At 41.3% G+C, this 12,216-nt stretch overlaps 1 protein-coding gene across 1 annotated transcript; it reads left to right on the top strand.

Annotated features, from left to right (window-relative positions):
• The first annotated feature begins 7,802 nt into the window (after positions 1–7,802).
• On the top strand, positions 7,803–10,531 carry LOC311142919 (polyubiquitin-C). The gene is made up of 2 exons (XM_084178665.1): positions 7,803–8,109; positions 8,797–10,531. The coding sequence occupies exon 2, from the start codon at positions 8,805–8,807 to the stop codon at positions 10,404–10,406; it is 1,602 nt and encodes a 533-aa protein (XP_084034791.1). The 5' UTR covers positions 7,803–8,109; positions 8,797–8,804; the 3' UTR covers positions 10,407–10,531.
• Positions 10,532–12,216: the final 1,685 nt, after the last annotated feature.

Here is a 12,216-nt window from a genome sequence, read left to right as displayed (position 1 = left end):
AGCGAATTCCAGTCTATTCATGAAACATTCCACCAAACAAGATAGTGACACATCTCAACAAGTTCCCTTGTTTACATGGAATCACGTGGCGTCTACCACTGTTGCCACCTTCTTCTGTAACCATAGTCACATGCACTGAGGCATAATAAGAACGTTCACATGTCCTTGCCAAGTAGCTCAACTCCTCCAAGGCAATGAGCGTAGACTAGAGTTTTTTAATTGAACCTCCGAGTCGCTATGCGTAGAAACTTTTTTTTTTTAAGGACATTCTTAAACACTTACCTTGTACCTATGTTTGTCCTCAGTTGTTGCGTGCCTTTCTTTGTTTGCTGAAATCCATACATTTTAATAAAACGGAAATCAAATACAACCACAGACTATTTCCTTATTGCTGTTACTCTGATGGCAACTCAGTGTGAATGCGCATGTGCCAATTGAATCTCAAAAAGGAAACGGTCGGTTTTTGAGTTAGTTAGCCAGCGTATAGTCCTAAAATCCGGAAACGAGTTACCTGTGGTTCATTCAGCCATTCTTATAGGGAAAGAATAGGGTTTTGGGAGAAACGCTGAAAATAAGGTCTGAGGTTAACACAGGTTTAGGGAGATCTTATTCATTTTGTTCTATGAGATAATATCAGTCAGTTAAAGCTGCCACATATTCACATAGAAATGTGAGTTATAAATCTGTCATTCTCATTTAAGCAAGTTTAAGAAGCGGTATATCTGTTCTATGTGTGCTATTTCTATGCTTCCCGTGCTTAAATTTCATTTTTGCGTCTTTTACTTTCGGTTTTGTCCACCAGCTTCAAACAGTTGAAAATACAATATTTTTAGTTATGGAAAATATATTTTACAGCGGTTTAGATGGTACAATGATTCTCTACACTATACTTGCTTGTTTTGTCACATAAACTGAAATTAGGCTAACTATTACAATTTTTGCAACCAGGAAATGGCTGAGCGATTTCTGCATAGTGCATTTATGAATTATGAAGCCTATATATGCTTTTTTGGATTACATAAAGTCTTCAAAATTCACAAAAAGTTAGCTGATGAAGATTATCTCATAGAACAAAACGTATAAGATGTCCTAAGCCTGTGTTTACCACAGATCTTTCGGTGGTTATCTAAAAACCCTCCAGAAACTCCATTAGTTTTCACATAGGCTTTGTCCAATGAACCATGGTGGAGTTAGTGCCTACAAAAGGACGCAATTACTATTGCTCTCTATTTGATTGACGTTTTATTAAAAAGTATGTATTTTAGCAAACAAAGAAAGGCAATCAACAACATAGGACAAACGTATGTACACGGTAAGGGTTTAAGAATTTACATTTTTGAAGTATCAACTCATAGTGAGTCGGAGGTTCATTTAAAAAACTCTAGTCTGCGCTCAACTCTGTGGAGGAGTTGAGGTGCTTGGCAATACATGTCCCATCCTACATGCTGAATAATCATTCTGTCCCAAAACACTGATAGGTCTACTACTGTATCCAAAGCTAATGAGTAGCTTGGTGGTAACAGTTGACAAACAAACACTCAAGGTTAATTAAATTGACATGTTGGGGTCCTTACCCTGTAAGCAGTCTATGGACAAGGTATGACAGCAATCCATGCTTTGGTTTAGTTTCCTGGCACTGTTTCCAAATGGTAACGTTTTAGTATTTGGGGTACAAATCCCATTCAAGTCATGGTACCGATATTCAATTTTTTTGCGCATCATGTTCAAATCATCTATAAGTGATTTTGTTGAGCTTCACAATCAATTTTAGATATTTTCGATAACAAGTATTTGATACACTGCCGATTTTGCAGGTTTTCCTACTTACACAGCATGTAGAGGTCTGTCATTTTTATCATAGGTACACTTCAACTGTGAGAGACGGAATCTAAAACAAAAATCCAGAAAATCACATTGTATGATTTTTAAGTAATTAATTTGCATTTTATTGCATGACATAAGTATTTGATACATCAGAAAAGCAGAACTTAATATTTGGTACCGAAACCTTTGTTTGCAATTACAGAGATCATACGTTTCCTGTAGGTCTTGACCAGGTTTGCACACACTGCAGCAGGGATTTTGGCCCACTCCTCCATACAGACCTTCTCCAGATCCTTCAGGTTTCGGGGCTGTCGCTGGGCAATACGGACTTTCAGCTCCCTCCAAAGATTTTCTATTGGGTTCAGGTCTGGAGACTGGCTAGGCCACTCCAGGACCTTGAGATTCTTCTTACGGAGCCACTCCTTAGTTGCCCTGGCTGTCTGTTTCGGGTCGTTGTCATGCTGGAAGACCCAGCCACGACCCATCTTCAATGCTCTTACTGAGGGAAGGAGGTTGTTGGCCAAGATCTCGCGATACATGGCCCCATCCATCCTCCCCTCAATACGGTGCAGTCGTCCTGTCCCCTTTGCAGAAAAGCATCCTCAAAGAATGATGTTTCCACCTCCATGCTTCATGGTTGGGATGGTGTTCTTGGGGTTGTACTCATCCTTCTTCTTCCTCCAAACACGGCGAGTGGAGTTTAGACCAAAAAGCTCTATTTTTGTCTCATCAGACCACATGACCTTCTCCCATTCCTCCTCTGGATCATCCAGATGGTCATTGGCAAACTTCAGACGGGCCTGGACATGCGCTGGCTTGAGCAGGGGGACCTTGCGTGCGCTGCAGGATTTTAATCCATGACGGCGTAGTGTGTTACAAATGGTTTTCTTTGAGACTGTGGTCCCAGCTCTCTTCAGGTCATTGACCAGGTCCTGCCGTGTAGTTCTGGGCTGATCCCTCACCTTCCTCATGATCATTGATGCCCCACGAGGTGAGATCTTGCATGGAGCCCCAGACCGAGGGTGATTGACCATCATCTTGAACTTCTTCCATTTTCTAATAATTGCGCCAACAGTTGTTGCCTTCTCACCTAGCTGCTTGCCTATTGTCCTGTAGCCCATCCCAGCCTTGTGCAGGTCTACAAGTTTCCCTGATGTCCTTACACAGCTCTCTGGTCTTGGCCATTGTGGAGAGGTTGGATACTGTTTGATTGAGTGTGTGGACAGGTGTCTTTTATACAGGTAACGAGTTCAAACAGGTGCAGTTAATACAGATAATGAGTGGAGAACAGGAGGGCTTCTTAAAGAAAAACTAACAGTTCTGTGAGACCCGGAATTCTTACTGGTTGGTAGGTGATCAAATACTTATGTCATGCAATAAAATGCAAATTAATTACTTAAAAATCATACAATGTGATTTTCTGGATTTTTGTTTTAGATTCCCTCTCTCACAGTTGAAGTGTACCTATGATAAAAATGACAGACCTCTACAGGCTTTGTAAGTAGGAAAACCTGCAAAATCGGCAGTGTATCAAATACTTGTTCTCCCCACTGTATATGTACATACAAAAGTATTTAGTCAGCCACCAATTGTGCAAGTTCTCCCACTTAAAAAGATGAGAGAGGCCTGTAATTTTCATCATAGGTACACGTCAACTATGACAGACAAATTGAGAAAAAAATATCCAGAAAATCACATTGTAGGATTTTTAATGAATTGATTTGCAAATTATGGTGGAAAATAAGTATTTGGTCACCTACAAACAAGCAAGATTTCTGGCTCTCACAGACCTGTAACTTCTTCTTTAAGAGGCTCCTCTGTCCTCCACTCGTTACCTGTATTAATGGCACCTGTTTGAACTTGTTATCAGTATAAAAGACACCTGTCCACAACCTCAAACAGTCACACTCCAAACTCCACTATGGCCAAGACCAAAGAGCTGTCAAAGGACACCAGAAACAAAATTGTAGACCTGCACCAGGCTGGGAAGACTGAATCTGCAATAGGTAAGCAGCTTGGTTTGAAGAAATCAACTGTGGGAGCAATTATTAGGAAATGGAAGACATACAAGACCACTGATAATCTCCCTCGATCTGGGGCTCCACGCAAGATCCCACCCCGTGGGGTCAAAATGATCACAAGAACGGTGAGCAAAAATCCCAGAACAACACGGGGGGACCTAGTGAATGACCTGCAGAGAGCTGGGACCAAAGTAACAAAGCCTACCATCAGTAACACACTACGCCGCCAGGGACTCAAATCCTGCAGTGCCAGACGTGTCCCCCTGCTTAAGCCAGTACATGTCCAGGCCCGTCTGAAGTTTGCTAGAGTGCATTTGGATGATCCAGAAGAGGATTGGGAGAATGTCATATGGTCAGCTGAAACCAAAATATAACTTTTTGGTAAAAACTCAACTCGTCGTGTTTGGAGGACAAAGAATGTTGAGTTGCATCCAAAGAACACCATACCTACTGTGAAGCATGGGGGTGGAAACATCATGCTTTGGGGCTGTTTTTCTGCAAAGGGACCAGGACGACTGATCCGTGTAAAGGAAAGAATGAATGGGGCCATGTATCGTGAGATTTTGAGTGAAAACCTCCTTCCATCAGCAAGGGCATTGAAGATGAAACGTGGCTGGGTCTTTCAGCATGACAATGATCCCAAACACACCGCCCGGGCAACGAAGGAGTGGCTCCGTAAGAAGCATTTCAAGGTCCTGGAGTGGCCTAGCCAGTCTCCAGATCTCAACCCCATAGAAAATCTTTGGAGGGAGTTGAAAGTCTGTGTTGCCCAGCGACAGCCCCAAAACATCACTGCTCTAGAGGAGATCTGCATGGAGGAATGATGAAAATTACAGGCCTCTCTCATCTTTTTAAGTGGGAGAACTTGCACAATTGGTGGCTGACTAAATACTTTTTTTCCCCACTGTAGTTACCTCAATTACCTTGTTCCGCTCCCTGCACATCGACTCGATACTGGTACTCTGTATATATTTTTACATGTTATTGTTATTCACTGTGTATTTATTCCTTGTGTCACTATTTGTATTTTTATTGTATATTTTTTTGGAAAAGGACCCGTAAGTAAGCATTTCACTGTTAGTCTACACCTGTTGTTTACGAAGCATGTGACAAATAACATTTTATTTTACATGATTTGGAAACCATGCCAGGGAAATAAAACCAAATCATGTATTGCTGTCATACCTTATCTATAGACTGCTTTCAGAGTAAGGAAACCAATATGTCATTTGGGTGAACTATCCCTTTTATAAAGATGATCACATCGAGTAGGGGGTTATTATAAAATAACCTTATGCAAAAAGGGCTGTGGTTATTGTAGCACACAAGAAACATATATTGACATATGTCTGTCTGTTGTGAAATATATTTTCAAAAACAATAATTTACACTTTCTCAAATCACATCAACACTGCTGAAGCAGCTCTTTATATACAGTACTCAACAGAGACTTATGGATCATGTTTTGCATGAAAACTTTTCCTCCCTCCCATAATTATAAACAGTCAGACTGGGTTGCAAAGTACTGGAGGCTTTCACAAACACATTCCAGTGAAGCTCAACCAGTCTTGAGGAAAGAGTGACGTGGAGATCACGCATTGGGATTGAGTCACAAGAAGAATCAACAGTCCACAGTGCTGCTGTGTATCCGCATTGGAATACTGTGACTGACCTAAACCAGACCAGACCACTCTTTGCTCTCAATATACTGTACAGTTGGCCAGTTACGGATTTCCTAGAAGGAAGTAAAATATCAAACTAGACCCTCAGCATCTCAATGGCTGTCAGTACACTGTTCATCAAACTTAAATTAAAATGCTTGAATCTAATAATGTCACAAATATTATGTTATTATTAATGTCCAATGCAGCCATTTTTATCTCAATATCAAAACATTTCTGGGTAACAATTAAGTACTTTGCTGTGATTGTTTTCAATTAAAATGGTCAAAAAGACACTAAAATAGCTTCTTAGCAAAGACCAATTTCTCAAGCAAGAATTTTGTTAGGACTGTCTGAGAGTGGTCTGAGCTGGGAAGGGAAAACTATCTGTTATTGGCAGAGAGGTTTGGAACTCTTTCTTATTGGTTTATTAACTAATTCACCGCCTGGTGATGTCACCAGGCAGGACAGAAGTCCATCCCACCAAAACAGGCTGAAATTTCAGGCGGTCGTTTCAAACAGCTCTTACACTAAAAGGGCATTAACATAATTTCACAATTTCACAGTATTATTCCAACCTCATAGTGTGGAAATATATATAAAACACAGGAAAATCACATTTTGGACTACAGTGGGCCTTTAATGGACTACAGTGGGCCTTTAAGTATATTCCAGCTCAGGTCAAGTCTCTAGTCTAGATGGTGCTCAGTATGGACATGTGACAGATATACATTTTACCTTCACACTGCCAAATCAGTGCACCTAAAAATAACTGATGATAACTGCTTGGTCATTATGACCACCAGTCTATGCCTCCTCTTGAAATAAAACAGAAGGACTATAGCAACAGGAAAAGTGTGTTAAATAATGTATGAAAATAAAAGACTGTGAAGGTATGGAAAATGTCAGGCTTGTGTTTTAGTAGTTGCTGCTGTTCCAGGACCCAACTGGCTCAACAATCTGGTGTCAGGCAGCTGTTGGCCCTGCCTGTGGAATTCATCTCATAGCCCTGCCCCTAACCTAACAATGTTAACATTTTCACAGTGCAGTGGATCTAGATAAGCAGAGCAAAAGAGCACCGTTTTACAATTTCGGCCTGGTTCATTCTGAATAAACAACTGTCAACTTTGGACCTGACCTCCAACGGTGCAATAGTTCACCAACTGAATCAAGAGTGTAAATTCAATCCAAACCAGATTTGTTATTGGGTCAGGATGGTAAAGGTTAGAACTGGGTTGATCTGTATCTCATCCTGAATCAGGAGTCAAAGGAGTTGTTCAAAGTCGAAACAATGTAATTATTTTTTATTTTATTTTTTTATATCTGGCCTTCAAAAAAGATATGCACTTGTGTGGCAAACCAGTATTTAGGTACTATGTTGTGTTACCAAGCAACTGTATTTACCATTATGAATAGCCTATACATTACAATCCTCAAGTTGTTCTGTCTGAAAATAGTAAGGCCCTTCATGCCTGTATATATATATTTTTTTTTTTACTCATTCTGCTTTATGTCTCTGAATTTCTCAATCATTTCTCATGGAGGCGCTCTGTAGAGCAGGAAAGGTAGAGAGCTGTACTGGTAGTAGAGTGTCAGCTTTCTCTTCAGCCTGACCTATTTTACATGTGCAGATAAAGCAGCTGGTAGCATATGTTGGGAAACATGTTCTCATCTGCTGGAGGCTGGACCTCATGCTGCAAGTTTCTGCTCTACATTAAGAAGTATGTTGGGATTTTTTTAGGATTGGGAAATGCCATGACATTTGCTCTCTATGTATTATGTTTACATGAAACAAATGTGACAACTGACAAATAATTGTATTGGACAGGTTGTGCCATATAGCATGAATGAAGGGTTTGTCTTGGTGTTGATATGAGTAGGCCTATATCAATAGGATATGAGACAGACAGTACATATTGTTAAAATGCATAACACACAAGTCTCAAAAGTTTCCATTGTTTCATTAATTATCCCTCAACACTGATACTGTATTTACACTAAGAAAACATTGTGACGTGGAAACAAGGGAAATAATCATTTGAGCCTAAAACAGTTTTTACAGTATTTCAAATTACACAAACCACGTATGTTTATTATGTAACTGGCTTTTCCAGCAGATCAGTGTTGTTGACAAAGTTCATGGTACAGTCAGACAGGTTTAAAAAAAGTCACATTACCAACACAGTATCCACCAATCGTTGATCAGACAAACAATATAAGCGTCCAATCACAGACTTGAGGGGGGGGGGGGGTTCTTGATGTGGGTCGTTCTAGCAATTTCTACAGACGTCTCAGCACACATTAAATAAATGTAACTCCGCCGAGAGTAATATGTTTTAAAATCATCTTGTCTTAATCAATAATTAGTGTATGTGTTATAATATGTGTATTTATTCGAATCTAAATGAATTAATGAAATGTAAATTGTACGTTTTAAAGTTAAAGCACGGACTATATTTTCAAACGCGGATGGATATTGTCACATGACGCTTTTCCACGTCGAAATGTTTTCTTAGTATAAATACAGTGTCCGCGCCCTTCGTGAATCATATTGAACACAGAAGCAAGAAGAAGGTTTCGTGAAATTAACGTCGAGGTTAATCGTAAGTAGCTACATTTTATATTTCTGTCAGTTTAATTTTTGTATTTTACTGATATTCATGTGTGAACTACTGTGCTGGAGTTGCAACGTTACTTTGTACAATTCGGCCTGACCTAACGTTAGTCTTCTCGAATGGTGTTGTTGACCAACCGTCGTTTTTCGCCCTTCCCTCACAAAATATTTAGATTTTGTGCCTTAATTTAAATAAGCCTTGTTACAAGAAATTGTGACTTCTCCTCGTATGGCTTACTATCTACAAGTTTGCTAGCCATGGCGACGATTGTCCGTTTTTTTTTCTTCTCCCCCCCATCATGCTGCTTTAGCTATCGTACTTTAGCCGGCTGAACGAATGGCACTGGCGAAATGGCGCCCGATCGAATTCGTAATCCAAACGATAGCTACGCAGTTCTACAATTGTTTAAGTCAGTTTTTGGACCGACTTGCGCTTTCATAAAAGCTAATACGTTAAATACAAATGTTCTTAAGTTAATGGTATCTGAATAAAAGTTTGAGGTTTAACTTTACATTTTAGTCATTTAGCAGACGCTCTTATCCAGAGCGAGTTAGTGAGTGCTAGTAACCGCAGTAACTAGCAAAGTAAAATATTTTCATCTTGCGGGAATGGACGTCAGTGGTAGCTTTAATAATTAATTTGGTTTGGTAATTAAAAGTTTCACTGTCTTTTCAGGTGTAGAAATGCAGATCTTCGTGAAGACCCTCACCGGCAAGACCATCACCCTTGAGGTCGAGCCCAGTGACACCATTGAGAATGTGAAGGCCAAGATCCAGGACAAGGAGGGCATCCCCCCAGACCAGCAGCGTCTGATCTTCGCAGGCAAGCAGCTGGAAGATGGCCGCACCCTCTCCGACTACAACATCCAGAAAGAGTCCACCCTCCATCTTGTGCTGCGTCTCAGGGGAGGCATGCAGATCTTCGTCAAGACCCTCACGGGCAAAACCATCACACTAGAAGTGGAGCCAAGTGACACTATTGAGAATGTGAAAGCCAAGATCCAGGACAAGGAGGGCATCCCCCCAGACCAGCAGCGTCTGATCTTCGCAGGCAAGCAGCTGGAAGATGGCCGCACCCTCTCCGACTACAACATCCAGAAAGAGTCCACCCTCCATCTTGTGCTGCGTCTCAGGGGAGGCATGCAGATCTTCGTCAAGACCCTCACGGGCAAAACCATCACACTAGAAGTGGAGCCAAGTGACACTATTGAGAATGTGAAAGCCAAGATCCAGGACAAGGAGGGCATCCCCCCAGACCAGCAGCGTCTGATCTTCGCAGGCAAGCAGCTGGAAGATGGCCGCACCCTCTCCGACTACAACATCCAGAAAGAGTCCACCCTCCATCTTGTGCTGCGACTCAGGGGAGGCATGCAGATCTTCGTCAAGACCCTCACGGGCAAAACCATCACACTAGAAGTGGAGCCAAGTGACACTATTGAGAATGTGAAAGCCAAGATCCAGGACAAGGAGGGCATCCCCCCAGACCAGCAGCGTCTGATCTTCGCAGGCAAGCAGCTGGAAGATGGCCGCACCCTCTCCGACTACAACATCCAGAAAGAGTCCACCCTCCATCTTGTGCTGCGTCTCAGGGGAGGCATGCAGATCTTCGTCAAGACCCTCACAGGCAAAACCATCACACTAGAAGTGGAGCCAAGTGACACTATTGAGAATGTGAAAGCCAAGATCCAGGACAAGGAGGGCATCCCCCCAGACCAGCAGCGTCTGATCTTCGCAGGCAAGCAGCTGGAAGATGGCCGCACCCTCTCCGACTACAACATCCAGAAAGAGTCCACCCTCCATCTTGTGCTGCGTCTCAGGGGAGGCATGCAGATCTTCGTCAAGACCCTCACAGGCAAAACCATCACACTAGAAGTGGAGCCAAGTGACACTATTGAGAATGTGAAAGCCAAGATCCAGGACAAGGAGGGCATCCCCCCAGACCAGCAGCGTCTGATCTTCGCAGGCAAGCAGCTGGAAGATGGCCGCACCCTCTCCGACTACAACATCCAGAAAGAGTCCACCCTCCATCTTGTGCTGCGTCTCAGGGGAGGCATGCAGATCTTCGTCAAGACCCTCACGGGCAAAACCATCACACTAGAAGTGGAGCCAAGTGACACTATTGAGAATGTGAAAGCCAAGATCCAGGACAAGGAGGGCATCCCCCCAGACCAGCAGCGTCTGATCTTCGCAGGCAAGCAGCTGGAAGATGGCCGCACCCTCTCCGACTACAACATCCAGAAAGAGTCCACCCTCCATCTTGTGCTGCGACTCAGGGGAGGACAGTAACAGTTTCCCTTTGGGGAGGACAGTAATAGTTTCCCTTGCTTCTGTTCTGACCAAAAATGTTTTCAGTTAAGTTTTTTCCACATGTTTGATTTTTATTATTGAAGTCAATAAAGGCATTTAATTTATTTGTTCTTCAGTGTTTACTTTCATTGCTTTCTGAGAAGTGTTGTGATAGCAAACAATTTAACTTAATATATTATCTTAAATTGGTTACATGAGGTGTCACTTATGAAGTATAAGGAACATGGTACATTAATTCACACTTGTTGTGAAAGTGTGCTATAATATGTACAGAAAACAGCTGCCTATGTTGAGTGGCCATCACGCTTAGTACTTGCCAATGCCCTATATAGGAGGCGTATCATAAGATGGATGAGTGATTTTTGTAAAATATTTAAATCTGCCACAGTGATACTTCACTGGTTTTAAAGCTGGAGTGAATCGGCCCATCTGACCTACAAGAAATGGCTGGGGATGTATTTGATCCAAAATTGGGAATTATTGCCACAACAATGAGTGATATTTCGGGGATTTATAAATGTGAAACATCCAGTTTGCATTTCCACTCCCTACCAAATGTGGTGAGGAAGCCCAGTGGCCGGCAGTGCGAGTTGGATTTTGGAGTTTCTGCTACTTTTCTCATTGAAACATTTCATCTCAATATAGTTTTGTTTCCAAAACGACAGTCTTACGTACAGAGTGGACTAAGTTTTATAGACTTTACCCTTTGCCAAAGTTTCAAAAAATTGCGTTTAGGAGTGCAGGGGCGAATTTAGTTGCACACTTCACAGAATAGGCGTTCCCCTAATGCAAATACATGCTAGAACGCGCCAATAGGCTCTGCCCACTAGGATTAATTTGCTCCCATTGGTTACGACAGGCTGTGGTCTATCTTGGGTTAGTTATAAAAATCTATTGCTTTCTTCAACCATATTTTAATTTTGTAAAAATAAGTAGTGTGTAGCCAGTATTTAGCTACACCGCTACATAGCAATAAAGTAATTCACTACTGAAAACACTACCTAGATTTGCATTTAGTTCAATGACCACCAAGCTACTGCAAAATGTCGTTAAATTACTAGTTGAACTACATGTAGTTCAATACTCCCCAACACCAAATGTTAAAAGAAAGGTCACAGGCAGTTACCTACTGTTTTTGTACCTGAATTCCCATTAATGAGCCTTTGCCAAAAACCTGAATTCCAATTAATGAGCCTTTGCCGCCCCCTGTTGACTAAATATTAAAACAACAAACCAACGCTACAGTTTATAGAATGGAGCAATAACGTTTTATTTTCAATCGCTTTGGTGCATGTGGTGAATTTAAAAACGTTTTATACAAAACTCCAAACTGGTAACACTTGTAACGCAGCAAGTTTTGTATTCAAAAGTTTTGATTGTGCATTCGTTTTGTTTGGAGACATTTTTCACCACACAACAATTTATCCAAAATATAAGTTTACTGTGGAATACCATGAGAACATTGATTTAAACCCCAAAACACAACAATATGATATCTTCTCAATTTATTTGTTTTAAAAACCAATTAATCCAATAGCAAAATATATGTTTCAAAATTGCCCTTTGAATGTAATATGCTACACTACTGTAAATAACAGTACATTACACTGTTTTCACATTTGGCCATAGGTTCTCATCAACATCGCAGTAAATGGCCTCATTGTTCATGTACCTGTGGAAAAACCTTTTGGCATGGTGAATCCAAGCCTGACATACAGTACCAGTCAAAAGTTTGGACACACCTACTCATTCAACGGTTTTTCTTAATTTTTACTATTTTCTACATTGT

Source organism: Coregonus lavaretus, assembly GCF_964263955.1.
Source record: "Coregonus lavaretus genome assembly, chromosome: 15".
In the NCBI taxonomy this organism is placed as follows: domain Eukaryota; kingdom Metazoa; phylum Chordata; class Actinopteri; order Salmoniformes; family Salmonidae; genus Coregonus; species Coregonus lavaretus.
The sequence above is the reverse complement of the archived record's forward strand: the minus strand, read 5'-3'. Positions and strand labels throughout refer to the sequence as shown.

Bases quoted from the DNA above. Each gene is read 5' to 3' on its own strand.
- LOC311142919 (XM_084178665.1), top strand. From the start codon at position 8,805: ATGCAGATCTTCGTGAAGACCCTCACCGGCAAGACCATCACCCTTGAG.